Source organism: Heliangelus exortis, chromosome 10 (assembly GCF_036169615.1).
Source record: "Heliangelus exortis chromosome 10, bHelExo1.hap1, whole genome shotgun sequence".
Lineage (NCBI taxonomy): Eukaryota > Metazoa > Chordata > Aves > Apodiformes > Trochilidae > Heliangelus > Heliangelus exortis.
In genome coordinates, this window is record NC_092431.1 from 22,211,576 (window position 1) to 22,232,157 (window position 20,582).

Here is a 20,582-nt window from a genome sequence, read left to right on the forward strand (position 1 = left end):
TCGCGCCGCGTTGCCAGGACACCGCCGCCGCGTGTTTGCACACGGACGCTCTCTGACATCACCATCCCGACGGGTGCCATTGGCCCGATCCCCGGGAGGGGGCGGGCTCTCCGGTACGCCCGGGTCGCTCATTGGACGGCTCCCGTGGGCTGCGCGCGGCGGCGGGTGCACTCGGCGGGGCCAGGGCGTGAGGGGAGCGGCGGCTGCGGGCAGATGGTGAGCGCCCTTCCCCCGCCGCGGGATCCCCTTCCCCTCGCTGCCCGCCCTGCCGCGGAATAGCTGCCGCAAGTCGCTGCCTTTTGTGGCGGCGGAGCTCGGCTTTCCCAGGGCATTCTGCCGGGAAATTCGTGCGGGGGGGCAGGCAGCCACTGGGCTCGTTGCCATGGCCGTCTCCGCCGCTTGGTATCCTCACACAGCGCGGAAGTCAACACCCCTGTGGAAACGAGAAAAGGCAACCCACCCCCCCACCCCCCCACCCCCCCACTTTAAACTTGGCACTATGAAAAATACCTCCGATAAAATACCAAGAATCGCAAAATACATACCCCGCTCTCAGGGTGTGGGGGGTCTGTGCCTGGGAGGAAATCTGCCTGGGGTTTAAGTCAGGAAAAGGCCTCACGTAACTTTCTCCAACAGCAGAGTATATGGAGTAAAACCCTGATGCCTGTGTTAACAGAAGGGAAAAGTCAGAGGTGTTCCAGACAAACTAGTTGCCAGTCTAACCTGGGAAGGACACGGCATGCAAAAAAAAGAAATTTCATATACAAATAGAACAAATCGGAATCTTCTTTGCTATACACTGGGTAGCCAAAAAGAAACGTAACAATTCAACTGATCTTAATCATTGCTTAGCAACAGCTAGAAAACCAATTCCTTTCTTGGCATTTATTTCCTTTTATAAAGCCCAGCCAGTTAAAGTTGGGTGGGCAGGGACTGCCCTTCCCTTCCATGAATTTGTAGAGATTTAAAACTAAAGGACTAAAATCTGTCTGCCACTGGTTCAGAACAGACCCTGTACTCGAGGAAAACATCATTCCTGTCAAGTAGACAGATCTACATCAGAAGCAGAAAAGGCCTCAAGAAGCATCCTGAATAATAATGCACTAGTTCAGCACAAGCAGATTAGTTCTCTTTCTGGGACAGACTTAGTGTTGATGTTGCTGCTGCCCAGCACCACTGTGAGATGGTGTACAGGCAAGCTGGAGCTGCATAGCTCCCTCTGAACTTTGATCCAACAGAGGAGATGCTCTTGGACATCCCATTTCAGCACTGACTCTGAAGCTGAATTTCAGTTCCATTTACAATCATGATACAACCTGGCTTTTTAGCTGTGAGAGTGATTTACTCGTGTTGTCCAGGTAAAACCACTCCTGACACATCAAAGCAACCAGCAGGAGGTGCAGAGGGTCCAAGTCACCCCAGTGGAGTGTTCATGTACAGACTTCCCATCTGTTTTTCTGGCTTTACTCCATTAGTTGATGAGTTTTCTGGTTAAGACAGAAAACATGAAGCCCAAATGTATATTCCCCGGTAACAAATTCTTCAGCTTTTCTTTTCTAGAATAACCTAAGAAAATTACCATAGATATCCAGCATCTACCACTTGCAGCAAAGAACACCTCTAGCTTTTGTTACAGCTTTACTATTGTTGCTACTATAATTGTGTGTTGAATTTTCCCCAGACTGGGCTATTTTTCATCTTTTCTCTCCTTCACTTTCTGAAGGCATCCAACTACAAAAAGCCTGGCTTACATACAACCCTGCGGAAGAAAAGTGTCTTCAAACCTGAGCTTACAGAAGAGCAAAAGCAGGAGATCAGAGAAGCTTTTGATTTGTTTGATACTGATGGATCTGGAAGCATTGACATAAAAGAACTGAAGGTGTTCAAACTTTTTTTCTTAGATGGAAGTATCTTTGGTCACAAAATTGCAGCTGCTTTTTCTGTTTGTCCAGCCCTAACTATTTTTAAATAGTTTAGGAGTACAAAGAAGAATAACTGCTTTCTTCTGTGGCTGAATTTGGGGTATACTCTATGGTTAACATATAATTGCTTTTCTTTTCCTTAGTGGGGGGAGATCACATCCCTGGTCTCCAACCTCCCTTAAATCCCATTTTGATAATACAGTCCCTTTAGCAACTATGTAGACTGGAACGTTCACCTAATTCAGACACAAAGAAGTTTCTCTTATTTGGAGAAATATATCCGTGTTCCAAGTGGATCTAAAGATAAAGTATGTGTGCATCTGAAGATCAAACCTACACTCTAACTGTGTGGGAAAATGAGAAAGCAGTTAAGTGTTACCAGGATGTTTTCAGTGAGTTGTTTATTACTACAGCTTTGGATGAGGAAATGAAACAAGCTTTAGAGCAGCTGCTGACACTGTAATTCTGGTGGCCTACTAACAGAAATATTTTTTGGTGCAGGTTGCAATGCGTGCTTTAGGCTTTGAGCCAAAGAAGGAAGAAATTAAGAAAATGATAGCAGATGTTGATAAAGAAGGAAATGGTACCATTGACTTTGAAGACTTTTTGGCTATGATGACACAAAAAATGGTAGGAATTCCTAACAAAAATTCTTGTGACAGCATTAAAAAAATACTGAAAAGAACATGTTGGTGGCAGGTGTTTTATGTATGTTAATGTATGTTTTACTTTTTTTTAGAGTGAAAAGGATTCAAAAGAAGAAATCTTGAAAGCGTTCAGATTATTTGATGATGATGGCACAGGGAAAATTTCATTCAAAAACTTGAAAAGGGTTGCCAAGGAGCTGGGAGAAGATTTAACAGATGAAGAACTTCAGGTAAATTCTGATTTACCAGAGCTTTTCTAATAGGCACAAACCAATCCTGTAGCTCCCAAAAATGGGGTGGAAATTTATGCCTACACAAAAACATCTGAGAGGTCAGAAATACAAAGAACAATCAAATACATAGCTTTGTTTTCACATGAAGTGCTTTGGATTTTCTGTCGTTTAATGAATGGAAAAGCTCGTGTTTAGAGTCCAGTGCCTGATCAAACATATGGTATGTTTTGTAGGAAATGATTGATGAAGCTGATCGAGATGGAGATGGAGAAGTAAACGAGCAAGAATTTTTGAGAATCATGAAGAAAACTAGCTTATATTAATTTGTTGCCTTGCTGTACAGCTGCTCCAAAAGATAACCTGGAAAAACTTAGAAGCTGGGCTTGTCTCTCCTGCATATAAATAAAGTCTGGAAGGGCACATTTTTGGTTCATTCTTTTTCAGCAAATTTAATTGGGGAATGGAGGGTTCAGTATCAAAACTATTAAAATGAGATATTGCAGAAGTGAAAAGAATGATCTGAACCTGCAAGGCAGGGTCCCTTCCCCTCCCCCTCAACAATCCCACCCATTCCCATTTGGTGTAAAGAATGCCAGGTTTCAGCTTTTAAACTAAAAGGTGTTTCACTTCAGATGTGAAGATTCCTACTGCTGCTGGGAAAGGCCACTTTTGACTTTCCCAAGGCTACAGAATGAAGGTACAAGCTTGGTATTTTTATTCCATTTAAGGCTTTTAGGTTATCTTTTAGTATTTGTCTCCTTTTCTTTATTTCTATGTAGGACTCTAAAACCAATTGCATTTCTGTCTATTTCTGTATGAAACACTATTGTCTCATGGCAAGTTGTTTCTGGACCTCAGAGGAAGCAAATACAGATAACCAGATTTGGTTCTTGTGCTGTTTGTAGATGTTCTGTTTATCTGAGAATCTGAAACCCCATTTACCTGAATGTAACTTGCTTAGATTATCAAAGTTTATTGCATAATCAGTTATCACCTTGTGCCAATGGTCTGTCTCTGAAGACATTACAGAGATGCTGTTACACCAAGATTTTAGGAACTGAAAAAGTGCAGTTCTTAGGTGCACTAGGATAAATGTTGTCCTTGACTGCTCAGTCACATTGAAGGGAAGACTCACGTCTGAAGTGAAAAAACAGCAGTAGAAACCTGTTGTGTCCTTTCAAATGCCAAGAGTCCTACTAACAGAGCTCAAATATTTCAATAAACTGGTGAGATAAACTTCTGCTTTCAGCAGGCACAGCACAGTCTGCCTAACTACAGCATTCACTCTTTTTACTGTTTTTTTAAAGATTGTTCACACTTCACAATTTGTACATTAAGGAAAGGTATGGAAGTCTTTTCTCTCATCTCAGGGAATGAAGAACTAATAGATCTGAGGGCAGACATTCTCACTAGAGGGCATCCAGTTACTACTGTGTAAGATGAGTGATGCTCATTTCCCTCCTCTGGCTTTTAATGATGATAGAAAGTAGGCTAACAAATATCATCCAGCTGGGGCTTGAAATGTGGGGCTGGATACATAATATTTTTTTTCTGAAAAAAGAACACAAGGCTGCTCACACAACTCAAGTGAAAAAAAAATGCTGTAATTATTAGTTGGCTATTGAAAGCTAAACCTCCCAACCACATTTTATGAAATTCCCACTCCTTATCAATAATTAGAGACACACTCCCAGGAGATCAGAGAACTGAACTTGCCTTTTGCACAGTCCCCCTGAGTGCTCTGGCCACTGCTCTACAGTTATTTTCTCTTCTTGGGAATACTGCTATCAAGTGGAATCACTTGAAGCACACAGAGCCTGACCCACTGCAGGAGGCTTGTGGCCCTCCCTTGGGATGTGGGAAACCTGGAATCATGGCCTTGCTTGGAGTCAGGAAGAACAAGGATTTGGAAATTGTCCCCAAGGTGAGGTGACTGTTAGAAGGCATCTGCTTGGGGATGTGTCATGTGTTCCAACAGCCTTGTGGTGTGGAGCATGACTAAATACATTTTCAGGCAAGTGCCTGGCCAGGGGTCAAAAGCATGATAGATGGGCACCTGGCTTCACTCAAAGGCATCTCAGAATATCAAGAACTTGACAGCTCATGTTCACTGCTGGAAAAATACAGGGGACCAGTAAGAAAGAGATGTGGAGTTAGGGTGGAGCAAGACAAAGCAGCAAAGTTTGACTCTTCGAAATCTGATTTATATGGGCTCACATTCCTTAAGCAGTACAGAGAGAAAGATGCTCTTAAAGCACTGATCCCAATCTCTCTGCTGAGTCAGGAACCCAGCAGACCTGGCTCATAGCAAACCTGTTCCCATGCAGTGCAGGAGAAGACACACAAGCAGGTCAGACTTCATCCCAAATGGCACTGACATGGTACCTGCCTCTAAGAGCCTCAGCCCTTGGATGATTTCAGTGGTGCACCAGCATGGAGTTGGGGACCTAAAACTTTATCTTTTGACCTCTTTGGAGCTCTGACTGACACTTATTACTAACAGTGAAATTGCTTATGTAACTTTTTTTTCCATAGTCTGCACTAGATTTGACACAGGGTTAGGCCAATGGAAAGCTGTCAAACCTGAGCTGCAAACATGCAAAATTCTGCACGCAGCTGTGACATTTTTTCATGTGTTTATTATTCCTCCCATGTTGGAATGTACACACATACAGTATGCTCACATGCAATCCTTGCAGTCTTATAATTAGAGTTTCACATACTTTTGACATGCAAAAGTACAAATGTCAGCATCCATTTAGAAACTTCACTTGGAAAAAGGGGAAGTTTCCTGTAACATATTAGTCAAAAAAAGGGTAGGATATGTGTTCTGTATGTTAGTCATCATGGAGCAGAAGTCTAGCCCTTATTTCTCTGAAGTAAAAATCCCACTGAGATCACAAGGGCTGTAGGAACTGCCATGGGAACTCCCCACACCAGGTCTCAGAAAGCTGTCCCTTTTTCTCCAGGCTACTGTATTTCCATTGAAAGCTTCCAACCAGTTCTAGCAGTAACATGTTTCACTGTAAAAAGCATCCCCCCAGCATTAAATAGTCAAAAAACAGGTTGCTGCAGGCAACCTAGCTAACCTAGCCCATTTCCAACATTATTTTGAAGCACTCTCTTTCCAAATACATAGCTTAACTCAAATAAAACCAGGAAAATTTACACATCCATGCTATTGTTTGGAGTTCCTTCCTAGTATGGATCCTTCCTCAGCTGCCTCTGCCTTCACCACAGAGAAAACAGATAACATGCTTTGCTGTAAATTTTTTCAGACCTCCTAGTGAAAAATACCATGCAAGATCTAAACATCAAGGGATAACTGACTGCAAACATTGCAGATCCAATTTATAAACACTAGAAACTATTCTAGTACAAACAAGCAACGTTTATACTGACTTCTAAATATGTGGAACTGGACTGTCTCAAATTCAGCTATTTAGAAGCCTGTATTCCCCATGCAAAACAAAAGCTAAGGTGAAAGGCCTAGATGTTTCCTCTTTAGATAGCTTATGCTATGATTGACCAAAAATGAAATTCACAGAAGCATGGCTTCCACACATCTTTAGAATGTGGGGTTTGGTTTTGTTTTTCTTTTTAAAAGCAGTCCAAACAATGTATGCAATTACCTAGGGCTGAAGATGATGGCTGCAGAATAGCTCTTCTGGGAAAGGAAGATACATTTTGAAGGTTTTTCGTTGTTGTTTTGCCCCTTCCTATCAAGTTAACTAAATTAAATGAAATCAGTATGGGACCCACACAGTGATGAGATCCAAGAAAAAACTGGTCACACAGAACAATCCTTTTCATCTTAAAAAAGAATCTACCAAACTCAACATCTGCATTTCCTTTGTTCACTCCATTTCAGATTTCTGACAAGGCCTCTCTGCAGTTTGGAGCAGAAAGGACTGCGGGTCCTTTTTGAATCAAACGTTAAAGCTCCTAAGTTTTCAATTGTTTCTCCTTGTCACTTAGCATTTCCAAAACTCTTTTTTTCAATTAATTTGTTACACAAGGAAACAGAAACCAGCTTTTCATTAAAACTCCAGCAAATGATAAAAGAAAGCAAACAGATTTTTTTTAAATTACCTTTTCAGTTCTAGTTGTCTCATCTGTTACTTGTGGAACAGCAGGCACATTTTGTAGAAACAGAATGAGATTTTTTTCTAGATAAAAAAATGCATGTCAGTGGAGATAGAGCACAGTCCATCTACAGCAGACCTATGTTTTTGTAAGTAACAGGTGAAACAGGTGCAAAAAGTACAATTATTTTCTCTAAGCAGAAAATTACCCTAGTTCAGAGTAACTTTTAGTAAACATATCCCTTACATGACAACTTTTCAGCTTCCTTCTTCATAGCAGGAAGCAATAAAATGGCAGACAGGTCTGACTATTATTTCTGTTCATGTTGCAAAATGAATAAATATTGATAAGCTAGGTCGCTACCTGGGTGAATGCTTGGGATCTTTCTACAGAAAATTATTTTATTGTTACTATAAAAATAATATTAAAAATAGTAGCTTAACAAATCCAAGAAAAAGTGTGATTTAAAAACTCTTACGTACCGAAATTAAAGGAGCTTTTCAAAAAAGGAGGCAGCCTTTAGACAGGGTTGGGAAGAAACAAGTAGTCTTATTCTTCCTAGCATCCAAACAACATGCACCAGCTCTATTTAACAGGTCAATAGTTACTATCTGGGGATTTTTGTGTGGATTCAGAATCCTCCAGACTATCAAATCCCATGCAATTCTACAACTCACTGAGTCAAGTTCTAGGATGGTTTAATCCTGACCACTTCCTGGTAAGGGCTCAGTATCATCTATTCCCATTTGCTGCAGCAGGACTTAGCACTGGTGCTCAGCAGTTTTGCAGAACCTGCCCCTAGACAATGAAGGCTTTGGGTATGAGCTTCCTATTTCCTGCAGTGGATTGGTGTAGGTGGCCTTGTTACCAGAAATCCATACTCCTACACAGCAACTTCTGACTGTGTTTCTGCAGAAATGACTATGATGAAAGGAATTAAGTATTTTTTAAATAAAAATCATCTGCTTGTTTCTCCAAACCAGTCTGGGTATCTCCTGCTGGCAAGATCAATTTCTTCACCTCTTGCATGGCAAGATTAAGAGCAAGGTGGAAAGCAGAAGGATTCAGGTTCAGAAAGGCACCACCATAGTGAGAGGGGAGAGCCCATCCACCCGTGCAGTCCCCTGCCCACTGCAGTGTCTGAGTCACTGCCCAGCCCACAGAGCTCCTCGCTGCTGCCTTCCGCAGCCAGGAAAATCCCACATCCTCCCAGCGGGTGCAGGAAACCCAACTACAGCCTCTGGATCCAAAGCCACCAAAAACAAAGGGGAGACTGTGGTGTGGGTGGTGCCCACAGGCTCAGGGCCAGGGGCCAGGACCTTGCTGACTGCAATCCAGCTCCCAGGGCAGAGGAGCTGTGAGTGGGGCTGTGGGCCAGCACTGCCTGCCCACTGCCCTGCCAACCCCAGAGCTCCACGTTAAGGTACATGCCCAGCACCACCTCCCCACCTGGCTCTGCCAGGGACACACCAGGAAACTGCCGCTCCTGCCCCACCTTGTCCTGTCTCTCTGCCCTGCTGCCAGTGGAAGGTCACACCTAGCCCTTACTGCTCTTCCATGGGGCCACCCAGCCCAGGGCCTTCCTGAAGTCACTGGTCTTGCCAATGCTATTGTGGAAAGCATCATGCTGGTGGGCTCAAGGGAAGTCACCAGGGGTACTCCTCTCACCTCCCACCCATCTCAGCTCACTCTCTGCCACCCTCCATGAGCAGATGATGACTGTGGAGGTGGGTGCAATCAGCCAGGGGTCTTCACTGTGAATTTGCCAGTACTGGCTGAATACTGACAGAGCTGCTTCAGACGATGGCTGTGCACCTACTGCTGGGAAAGCAACTGGAGACACTGCTCACAGATCCATATTGTTTCCTTCCACCAAGCTCCCTGTGACATTTGCCAAGCTCATATTGAGGGCAGTGTTGTTCTGAGAAGCCCACAAGCATCCCAGGTCAGGCAGCCAGGGCCTGGCTCTCCACTCTGAGTACTGCTCTTGGGAAAGAAAACACAGAGGCAGACGGACATGGGTTTGTGCAGCTGTCTGGGAAAATGCTCAACACAAAAGCTCTTTTGAGAAGCTACTCCTGTAAAGTTGACAAGACCTGTCATCCCCAAATGTGTGCTCACACACAGAGGTGGGCAACAGGGCTGGCACAGGAAGGGAATGCCTTCAGAAAGCAATCAAACAGCCTCTGTCAGTCCTATGCAGCCCCAGCCTTCCCACTTCAAGTCTCCAATGGCTTCTAAGGCACTGAGCTCAGACTGGCATCAGCTCCCCAGCCAGCACCACTGCTCTAACACCAGTCCTTGCTAGGGCCATGCTCCTTTGGGGGCTTCTCTTCCTTCTGCCTCCTGAGCGAAGCTGCTCCCTCTGCACCTCCAGCACTATCCTGTTCTGTTTAACCTCCTGACCTTCTCCTAGGAAGGTGAAGAAGTGAGACCATACAGAAGATAAGAGAGAAAAATTCTCCTGGCATCTATCCCCTGTCACATTTGTTCCATGCTCTTATTGACCAAAACAGGAAAGCACAGATAAGGGAAAATAGCTCCATGTCAAGGGAAAAACAAACCAGCCTTTCCCAGCTGTGTTTCAACATTTATTCATTTTCTAGACCAAGTGCTTTTTGATGGCCCAAGCTGATGGACAGACAAGAGAGCATGTCTTTGTAATCCATGCCAACAAAGCAGAAGCAAGGCCCTTTTACCATTACTTTACCATAACCAGCTCTCCACTTTGATGTTTTAACACCAACATTTTCTTCTTCAGAGGTATCACAGGGGTAGGCTCTGACATTGGTCTGGCTCACAAAGGAGCTGCTTACATTACAGGTCTCCCCTACCAAGCAAACTGTTTTACAGTGATGGCAAAGTAATCCCCCTTGGGATGTTTCTCAGTATCTCCAGCTGCATTCTTGGGGTGAATTTCTGTTTACAGACTGGACTTAACATTGTCCTGGAGTTCCAAACTTTAGGGTGGTTTTTAAATACCACCTGAAAATGTAAAGGTGTCAATTAGTTTCTTTTAACATACAAAATAATTTGGTTTTAAGACTAAAGTACTGATTCAAACTGAATCTAGGTATTTAATGGAAATTGGAGTCTGGGACAGTAATCTTTGTGGCACTGTTGCCATCATGAAACTCACAGCTCAAAAGGTGGCACAGGTCTTTGACAAAAATGAAGTAATTTTACACTTATTTCAGCAGTTTCCATTGAGAAACTGGCTTTCTCAAGGCACTGTCTCTTCAAAACATCAGCTTCAGTAGATTTTACTTGATAATGTTGAGTTCCTAGCAGTTACCAGTATTTATTATTTGCATATTTTTTACGCCCTGTCCAAGCAGAACAGTAACAGCCCCATGTCCTAGAAAGCTTTTGAGCTCAGAAAAAGAGAGCTGGTAGCAGAAATATAAGACAATATTGGCCAGAAATCCAAGGAATAATAACATCCTGATAGTAAGGTTTTAGAAACAGAAGGTTTCCCAAAGCCATTGTGTCAAGAAAATTGAAAATTGTGTTGGTTAATCAGATACATGGTAAACAAACATTACTGTCAGTCTCAGTTCACTTCTGAGTAAGAGAAGCCCCCACAAGCCAACAGATGTTCTAATAAACAGGCGGAACCAGCGGTTAGGCTGAAAATTTTCTATTTTAAGAAGCCTCTGCAGACCTGTTTGCTTCCTATGTCAAAGAAATGCAGAACGTCAGATATGGGCTTTTGTGTTCAAGCTGTTGACAGAGGCAAATGGTTTAATAATTATTTTTTTTCCCTTGAACAACCTTTATTTCAGTACTGACATTTGTATTTTTATGGACGAGTAATGTGGAGGAAGAATGAACACTGAAAAGGTAAGACTACACACTAGTATCTGTTTATTCTTGGGAAGACTCCAGGTCTTGTTTAAGCTGATGTTCCTGCTATACTTTTATAAGGGCACGATCTGGATAATTCCATGTGCAGACAAGTGTATTCTGCATTAAGAATGGTAACCCCCCCCTATAGTTTATCCATTTTTGTTCTTTCTTGTGTAGGTTGACAAAAGTGAGAAAGAAGATCTTGTATTGGTGATTACTTCTTCTAGATACTGAACTCCCAGAATGTATGGACAGATTTTGCCTAGCACAGAAGTTCTTTCTGCATATTTCTGATTGGAAAAATATAGTTCACTGTCTCCTTTAAATCTTTCTTTTACAAACGTAACTTTGCCCAGATCAAATATTAGTGTTCTGCCCCTCACATGCTCCTTCAGCAAACCCAATTCCCCCTCACTATTCAGAAAAGGCTTAAGTTGGGGAAACTGCAAGGTTGTACCTAAAGATATAAATTTAAATTAAGGACATTACACAACCCTTTAAGCCACAGACTGACCTGTATGCTGCTTCCAGACAATAAGCCTGAGTCCCAAGCCTCTGTTTACACCCTGCTGCAGCTAACAGGAGGCAATCTGCTTTGGTTCTTCTGAAGTAAAGCTAAAATAAAGTCAGACAGATGATTCTTTAGCTGTGCATAGGCTAACAGAAATCACTGAGAAGTCTGAGGGCAACCCCAATCCGTGCTGTGGCTGTGGCCTGCAGCAGTCACTACAAATGCTCTGGTGTACTCCCCCTGTTCTGCTGCAGCCATGTGCTGCACTCTGCTCCCCCCAGGGAAAGTTACACTATGAACGTAAACCACCCCGAATCATCTCCAGCTGCTTTTGCAGCTCACCGATTGCCAGTGGACAATTCCTCTGCTGCTTAGAAAGAGCATCCTATGATATGACAGTCAAAGCAAAGGCAAACGGCCACCCTGTGCATGCTTGAATATTTCACTGTGGTGGAATACTCCCTAAAGGGCAAATTTTTCCATTTCTAAGAACAAGAATTCTGCTTTTCTTATTCTAGGTCACTTGTGGAACCGCACAGATAACAGATCACAACAAAATGTCACTAATGGTAAAATATGAGGTTTTCAGAACTGTTTTTCTGAGGGCAGGCACTTTATTTAAGTGCCTAAGCAGAGGGGGCAATTTTCACATGCAATGTCCAGGATTTACTTTTGAAAGCATTGGTCCAAATATCACTGTTACTATACTTGGATATCAAGGAGCTAAGCAGACTGGTCTGGGTGGTGCACCAGAGAAAGGAAAAGTGTTCAGTTCAAAGGGTGATTTGTTGAATGAAGATGGGGTCAGCCACACCACCCTGTGTGACTGCACAGGACTGAGTCACCTCATTCATAGCTGCCAGTGCAGCAAAGCCAGCTCACACGATGGAAACATCACCTTGGCTTTTATTCCAAAGCATACTTCCCTGCTCCACTGAAATATCTGTTGCAGCTGAACAGCTTGCAAATAAGACCTAAACAGGCACAACATACCATAGGCACAGGAAGATTTTTCAAAATCTAGGGCTGATCATTGGCTGCAGTGTAGCTCCTGGAGCTTGGCACCTGAATGGTGCTCTCCCACAATTTCGTCCACGGTCCAAAAGCCCAGGGGAAAAATTCAACAGTCACTATTTTCAGCAGCCAGTTGGTAAAATAATGGCTTTTGGCTGAAAAAGTTAAATATCACTGAGCCATAAGCAAAATATTGTTTTGTTTTTAAAGAACACTTCAGCTTCAAGGCCACTGAGTCCCCCTCTGACCACGCTGGGGTGGCAGCCATGCTGTGACTCCACATGCAGGGGGAAAAAAACACAGACTTGTTTCTGCTTTTCTCTGTTCTCACCTGAATGACTGGATCAAGGTTAAACAACCGCAGACAGAAGGAAAAAAAGATCACGGAACAGAAGTGGAAATATGAAATACGTCAAATGATATTAATTTTTTGGTTGTCACTAGAAGTGCTCAGGGGTTGTGGCCAACAAGGTAAGGAGAGGCAGTCTGCAGAACGGGAGATTTCTGACGGTGAAGTCCTATTGGGGTTTTTTGGGACAATTACATGTAACACACCAAAGGAATGGCTCAGAACTGCTATCCCCACCTACAGTGTTTCTTTTCCTTTACATTTACGGTAAGAATGGGCAACAGTTTGGTTTTTTCAGTTCCCACTTACTATTCATTATGAAACTTGGTAAGATTGGCCATGTTATAATGTTACTCCATGAGTATATGTGGATAAAACATTTTCCTTCAACAGTTTTTGGCTATATTTATGAACGTGTCCCATTGGGTGGGGCATTCCTTAGAGCACATAATGTGTCTGGAATTGGTCTGACAGAACCCAGACCAATGCTATCCCTCTCATTTTTATTACTGCAAATGTTTTCAGATACTCTGTCCAACTGCAGTTTGGTACTTAAACATTGAGTACCAAAACTAATTGCAGAAATACCTGTCATTGCTGCACCAACTGACTTAAGCATGATTTGGAGGAACAGTCAGGTCTTTAAGAACAAATACTAAAGCAAAGCTCCCCCTAATACAAACAATAGTGGCACAGCAAACTACAGGTTGCATATTTAAGTACTCCAAAGTTTTTACTGGAAGTAATTAGTCTGATTAGATTTAGCAGTGATTAGAAATCAAAAGTTTCTCCCTTAAGCCTGATTATTTGTAGAAAGAGAAGGGATTCATTTGGTTAAACTACCAAACTTTCCAAACAGTGAGCACTGTTATTCCTTTTACATGGTAAAAGTGTGAAATTCTTGATTTTTGGTCATCTAGGCCTTAAATTCACAGAAATGTAAATTTAAATCAACATCACATTCACTGATGCTAAATATCTTTATTTAAATCAATTGAGAACTGTATGGAATATCTGAGTCCCCATCTGCTTAATGAAACTTGATCTTCTATGATAGCAACCAAATGAAAACCCCTCTTACGCCATTTCCAGTTGCAGAAATAATGCTTAAGCAAATGTTATTGACAAAGTTTTAAGGAAGAAAATACACAGTATTTTCTTGCAGTAAATACACAGTATCATCTTAAAGGCAATCTTGAACCAGAACCTTTGACAACTGTCAACTTTTTCAGTACCTGAGAATTACCTGCCACTGGAAACTCTGAGGTGGCTGAAAACTCCTTTAGTAGACAAGTTTGTCTTTGACAATTAATACCAAATTTGCAAAACACTGTTTATATATTGAGGAACAAATTTTATCCTCAGAAATTCAAGTCTGTAAGAAAATCAGAATAAAAGCATGGCTGCTATTCATGTATGGGATTACAAAATACAAGGCAAAACAGTAGAAATGACAGAGGATCAGCCTATATTTTTTGTTTTACTTCATTAAAACAAGGCATCTTTAAATCTTGAATCCAGCTTGAGGGGTCTGAAAATCAACTCCAGTGAGTGGAGTTCCAATTGTTGTGAATCTCACAAAGGTCTTACCCTTGATGATATTGTGGCAAAAGCTTCCACAGCTTGTATGTTGTGTATAAAAAGCACTGCCTTTCATTGATTTTAAGTGTGCTGTATTTTTATTATACTTCATGTTCTGTTTTAGTATACACTTACTGAGTTTTTCCAAAATAATCTGTAGTCTGAAATACAACATATGCTTCATGAAATAAGCAGAAGTAGCCTTTGAAATTATCAACAAAATAAAATCATCTCCCAGAATGAGTCAATCAAACCTCCAGGCCATTTTCAAGTAAAACGATACCACGTTGCCAGAATGAGAAGCACAGAATTGCCTCACAAATAATAAACCAGAACTGAATTTAAGAAACCTTGTATAGACTTTCTACAGTGAATCATCTTTTTTTAAAAGAATTATTTATTTTTATCTGGAGGTTGAAGAAAAGGTGATTCATCCCATTCTGAAATTGTTTTCTGTTTTGATACAACTTTGTTTTCTGCAGCATCTTTTGAGCAACACTGGAAGTGCAGAATAACAGTCAGTTAAATCAGTCTCAGCAGAAGACAAAAACAAGTCTGAGGACAGGAAGAGGCATTTTCCATCTGAGATTTAGGAAGGAGTGGAGAATCAATGAGGCAGAGTTGTACAAAAAAGACTCTCTCAAGACAAACAAAATACAACTGTTTAGAACAGAAACAGATTTTGACGGCAAAGAGAGAAATGGTGAGCATTAGGTGAAAAGAAGACACAGTCTTTAAAAAGAGAAAGGCATTGGGGAGCAGTTTCTGAGCCATCAGGGGAGAGCAGGGCTGGTGACATGGACATGCCAGTTTTTTAACAGCTGCAGCAGGAGCCAGGGAGAGGAGGGAAAATGGGGGGTGAGAACACAGTAACCCCATGGAGGCAGCATGCAATGCTGTGGGAGCACCCAGTGCTCACAGGGACAGAGTGATGGGGAATGTAAAGTCAAAGCCAAGGAGGAAACAGATGCTGTAATAGTAAGAGGGATAAGTAAGGTTTGGAAGTATGTCTCTTGCCCAAAATGGGGATGCCTGTCTTTGAGACTTCTAGGGAGGAGGCTGAAATAAGACCACAAGTCTTCTTGCTCAGACAGAATGAATGTAGGTAGCCACTAGCTGTGACTAATGCCACAGGGTTTCTTACTGATGCTGGCAGGTACAGGTCCTGTGATTTGCAGCAGGAGGAACGTGCTAAGCACTGAAGTCACTTAGTTATGCACATCTTGCCTATAAACTTAGGAGAAAAATATTGCCTGGACATTTAATTCTCAGAGCCTTGGGTAAACTAATTTAATTAGTGAAAGCAAGGTTTCCCGAGGAAACTGTTTGCCAGGAATGATTTTAAGGAGGAGAAAAGGATGGCTTGGCATCTCCACTGAAGGAGCTGTTCCCAAAGTTTTTGGGAATCCCAAAGAGATTTTGCCTCCTGGACAAGACAGGCAGGGATTTGTGTAGGTGCAGATGCTCAGTGGGCAGGAACACACAGGTGACATCCTGTGCTCTGGAACTGTCCAGGGACGTCTGCTGGCCTGCTAATCTTACCAAGGAGCCTCTTTTGTCATCTAGCACAAGGCTCAGTTCATATAGGCAGCTGTCTCCTACAAGTATGCTCCCTAGTCATGATGGTTTTCCTCCAGGCACAAAGGATGTTTGACTCGGCTTCACCTCTCTAGTGTCACTCTCTCTTCTCCATTTTTTTTTTTCGTCTTGCTGCTTATTTTCCCCCCTGTGGTGTCCTAGGATTAGTTATTACCCTGCTCAGTATTGTTCTGTGTATGGAGTTTATGGAGAAAACAATTCAGAAAAAGGATGGTATTTGATGCTGCTGCCCTCTACACTGAGTCACATCACACAAAAGAACATCCAGACTAAACGAGCTGCCTTAGCTCCAGGCAGTCAAACAGGAGTATAAGCAACAACATCAGTCAGGAAAAAAAACACTGTTCAGATCACAGGCTGAGGTCTCACATTATTTCCTCCTCTCCTAGATAATGCTGTATCAAAATACAAACCACCCCACCCTAGTTTCAGAATACCAACATGCAGAGCTAAGCTGGGGTAAACCATAGGGCATTTCCTCCCTGCTGTTTGTTAAGATATTATTATTGGTCATTATCCAAGCCACAGTAGTTAAAAAAGATGCATCACAACCACTTCAAATAAAATCTTTGTTGCTGTCCATAAGGCCATGTTGCCATTATCTGTACATACTTCAGAACCATCAAATTGCACAACAGTGAACATAACCACCAAATGGTCCCAATGTCCTTCCTGTGGCCAGACACTCAAAAATATCTTGGAGCTTACCTGGCAGGGAGCAGCTTGCACTGAATGAGGGTTTGGACAGTGCCTGTGGGTCCCCATGAAGGAAGCTTGGCCACACTGTCACGTGCCACTAGCACCACATTGAAGCTCTTGAGTGTGGGGGGCTGAGAGCAGCTTCTCTGTGCACCAAATCCTTTTATTTCTAGACGGCAACTGAGCTTACTCTGCATTGCTGCACACAACCTAAAAAAGCAACAACACAAAAAAAGGAGAGCTATTTTATTAAAAAGTTTGGTTTAAAATATCCTTAACTTCCTTAGGGTTTCTAAAGCAAATGAAGTGCATTTCCATGGAAAAGGCTGCTTGCCATAGAAAGGACTCTCCAGAAAGGAACTCACTTGTTTGCTTATGCACGCTGAACTAGAAAATGTCAATCTCCTGCTGACCAATCTTCATTCTTAAGTGAGTCCATCCAGTCCTTCAAGCTTCACACCCCTCTAAATCTCAACCTTTGCAGAAAGGACTATGCGTGTGGGTTATTTTTTCATAAAAAAACTGCAAGGATTTTGAATTGAAAGACTTGAAGGGATTATTTAGAAATGAGATGTAGTACAGTTGTGTTTTAGGTTACTTCCTGCAGTATCCTCTTGATAAAATGATGGCAATACACTGTCACAATTTTCCATTTGCATGGAATTCCACCAGTTAAATCAAAGCAAAACTTAATATACTGTTATGGTCCTTGTACCTTCAGATTTCCTTGCTGATAACCCACATACTCTCCATTAACCCATTGCATCATTCAGAAAAATAAACAACCTGGGCTCGGCATACAGGAAGCTAAATAAAAAGGAAACAGAATATATTAGTTTTCACATACATATTTTGACCTCTGTACAGTTCAGATTGACCTGTAAGAATATGTCAATGTTAGCTTTCAGATGAGCCTGTTAAATTCACTATGGAGGCAAAAATAATTGCCCATTCTTATTTTCAAAGTCTGAGCCTCTTTCATTTAAACCACCATTATCATAATCCCACTGAACTAAAGGATAGATCTGATGGTTACTAAAGGTAGCAAAAGTCAGACTTACGTCCATTCTCTTATGACAAACCAATCAGAATCACCCAGGCTGCAACAACATCAGCACACATTTTTTCCAAACATCTTTCTTTTGGTTTAGCAAGATTCATATGCTACCCCATCTAGAATGTTCCCTCCCCACAAGCTGCATGGAGCTGGGAAGTTGCTTGCTATGATATTGCTGAGATGAATGTGAACACAATCATCTTACAAGGCTGAAATCAATGCAATACAAATTGTCTTTGTAGTATTTGGGAAAGTAACACATTAAAAAATGTTTGTGATGGCATGGAGATGAATTAAGAAGGCCAGTGTCTTTAAACCTCATTTTATTGACCTTGGCCCACTGGTCCAGCCTGCCCAGGTCCCTTTGCAGAGCCTTCCTACCACTGAGCAGATCAACACTCCCACCCAACCTGGTGCCATTTGCAAACTCACTGAGGAAGCAATACCCTCATCTAGATCACTGAAGAAGATACTGAACAGGACCAGCCTCAAAACTGAGCCCTGGGGAACACCACTAGTGACCAGCTGCCAATTGGATTTAACTCCATTGACTACAGGTCTCTGGGCTCTGCCATGTAGCCAGTTTCGAATCCAATAAAGAGAACATGTGTCTATGTCATGAGCCACCAGCTTCTCTAGGAATGCTGTGGGAGACAGTGTCAAAGGGTTTACTGAAGTTCAGGTAGACAACATCCACAGCCTTCTCCACATCTACTAGGTACAGTGGACAGGTAGCTAATCACTGTGCCAGTGAAGCTGCTGGAGAAGTCTGGGAGAAGAACTCCGTACATTTCCCCTTCTCCTTAGCTCTAAGGTAATTGTCACTCTGGCATGATGCTAAATGGAAACACACTCACGTACAAACAAAACTACAACATACTGATAATGAAACACTGCACACCACACCACTGGACATGAGCTTTTTTTTAAAGTTGCTATTGCATTTGCCACTTCCCTATGGCCCTGGTGTAAGTCAGCTACAGAAGGAGAACAGAGAAAGCAAGGCAAATGAGAAACTACATGTGCTGAAGTTTTATAGACTGCCAGGTTGGAAGGGAGCTCAAGGACCACCTGACCCAGCCTTTCTAACACTACAGTTTGTATGACATGTCCCAGCACCCTGTCAAGCTAAGACTTTAAACTTTCCAAAGTGGGGTAATCTACCACTTTCCCTGTTCTGTCTCTCAGCTCAGTATTTACATGACTATTTTCTGTGGATATTAAGCATACTTACATTGTTGACACTATTCACAAATCCACTAGAGAGCAGCTATGCCTCACATTTACTAAGGATATTTTTTTTTAAAAATAGTTTCTCTGACACTTAAATGACTAATCAGACCTGAAAAGCTTTCTCAGTACTAGACTGAAAAGAAATGGAGGTGTGGATTCAGGCTGTTCTCATTCATACCATCGCAATAACTCTCTCATAGCACTGACCTGGTCCTGTTCATGCACAACATCACTCTTCCAGAAATACTGGATCATGCTTCAGCCTAGGATATTTCATTTCAACTGGAGAAATGCAGGGATGAGTTACAAGGGATGCAGGGATAAGTTACTATATATTGGAAGCTTCCTTGAATTCCTTTGGGAAGGAGTACAGAAGGGCCTGGTCTTTCCAGTCAGTGTATATATATAAAAAAAAAGCTAAATAAAGCTCTTTTGCCTCATTTCTATTAGGTGCAAAGAAATGCTGTGCAAGTCTGAAGAACTGCCTGGCAGTCCACATCAGCTCATTTCAGGCCATCTTTCACTAACTTATGAAAGATGTTAAATGACACTGAAGAATAATTTACACTGAGAAGAAAAGCTACTATATAAAATACTATTTTTTAGAGTGAAGGCAATTTATTGTATAAAATATTGTCTTCTTCTGACCATTTTTTTTTAACCTTATAAAATTATCTTTATATTTAACCTGTTCCTTGATGTTTAAAGAAAGATATCACTAAAATTCTGAAACTCTTTGTATTCTTCTGTGAGAGAAAAAAAAAAAAAAGGAAACCACTACCTGCTGCTGAATCCCTATTCCCTAGCCTGGTCTGCTAAGTCAAAGAATATTGTTCTGGCCCTGTTAGAAGCAAGCAAAAAACCATAAGGCAGGAGGGCTATGCTCCAGCCCAACAGCTCCCTGCCACAGCAAGGGCACATTTTTGGCTGGGTCAGTGACCTAATCTGCTCCCTGAGAGATGAACACCAAAGCTGGTGACTGGCTGGTGCTTAAAGGAGGGGGAAAAAAGTCTGTATCATGCATACTGGCACAGGTTTCTCAAAGGAAAACACAAGATAAGATGCCTTAATTTTTCAGTCAAAGGTACAACATTAGAGCAACATTTTGTTGGTTTTTTTTTTTCTTTTTAAAGAATCAACTCTCCTGTCAGGACCAGTTAGACAACACCAAGAATTCAAAGTCTTTGGTCTTCAATTGGTATTCTAATACAGAAATTACTGAAAATTATGGAAATGAATCTTGCAGTCATCCTTTTGAAGTTAATTTATGGTGGGTGATCACACTTTCAATTTTCCTTCACACAGAAGTCTCTGATGATGTTTTCAGACACATTTTTGTACTCCCACAAACACACTGAGTAGTTTTGCGCAAGCAGTTATTTTACTTCTATTTCAGCAAGAAACTTTGTACCTTGTTCTTTTTCTTATCCTTTGCTTTCTATGCAGAGGTCTTTGCTAATTTTTAATACTTTTCCATAAGTTCACTGACATGGAATAGTGTACATGCTTCTGGGAACTTGCCTGCCAGAGTTCACTTTGTTGGTGGTGAAAACTCAAGGTCTGGGCACTTGTGGGTCCCTACAGTGAAAAGAACTGAAGATTTGCCAAGTTTAGAGGCTCAGGTATCCTTTATTGCCATAGCCCAGCTCTGTTATAGAATGGTGGACTCTCACCAGAGCTGAAGGGAAAAGAGTAAGGGAAAGACCAATGCAGGTGGGTCCATAACTCTCCTGGTTCCAATTGGGCAATGCAGCCATGGATGTGCTTCTGCTACACATCAGAGTAAAGCCAAGAAACTTAGT

General features: G+C 41.9%; 1 protein-coding gene and 1 long non-coding RNA gene across 3 annotated transcripts in view; one reads left to right on the top strand and one right to left on the bottom strand.

Moving 5' to 3' along the window:
- Nucleotides 1-142: 142 nt before the first annotated feature.
- Nucleotides 143-3,222, top strand: LOC139800605 (uncharacterized). Its single transcript, XM_071753884.1, has 5 exons — nt 143-216; nt 1,724-1,879; nt 2,424-2,552; nt 2,662-2,799; nt 3,036-3,222. Exons 1-5 carry the CDS (start codon nt 214-216, stop codon nt 3,123-3,125), a joined length of 516 nt encoding a protein of 171 aa, XP_071609985.1. The 5' UTR covers nt 143-213; the 3' UTR covers nt 3,126-3,222.
- The window catches only part of LOC139800606 (uncharacterized), a 29,406-nt gene continuing 9,375 nt past the window's right edge, over nt 552-20,582 (bottom strand). For both annotated transcript variants that reach the window (XR_011727835.1, XR_011727834.1), the window contains exons 3-6: nt 16,500-16,700; nt 6,895-6,971; nt 1,317-1,487; nt 552-664 (exon numbers count right to left, since the gene is read on the bottom strand). This is a non-coding gene — a long non-coding RNA (uncharacterized lncRNA). The remainder of the gene's footprint in view (nt 665-1,316; nt 1,488-6,894; nt 6,972-16,499; nt 16,701-20,582) is intronic.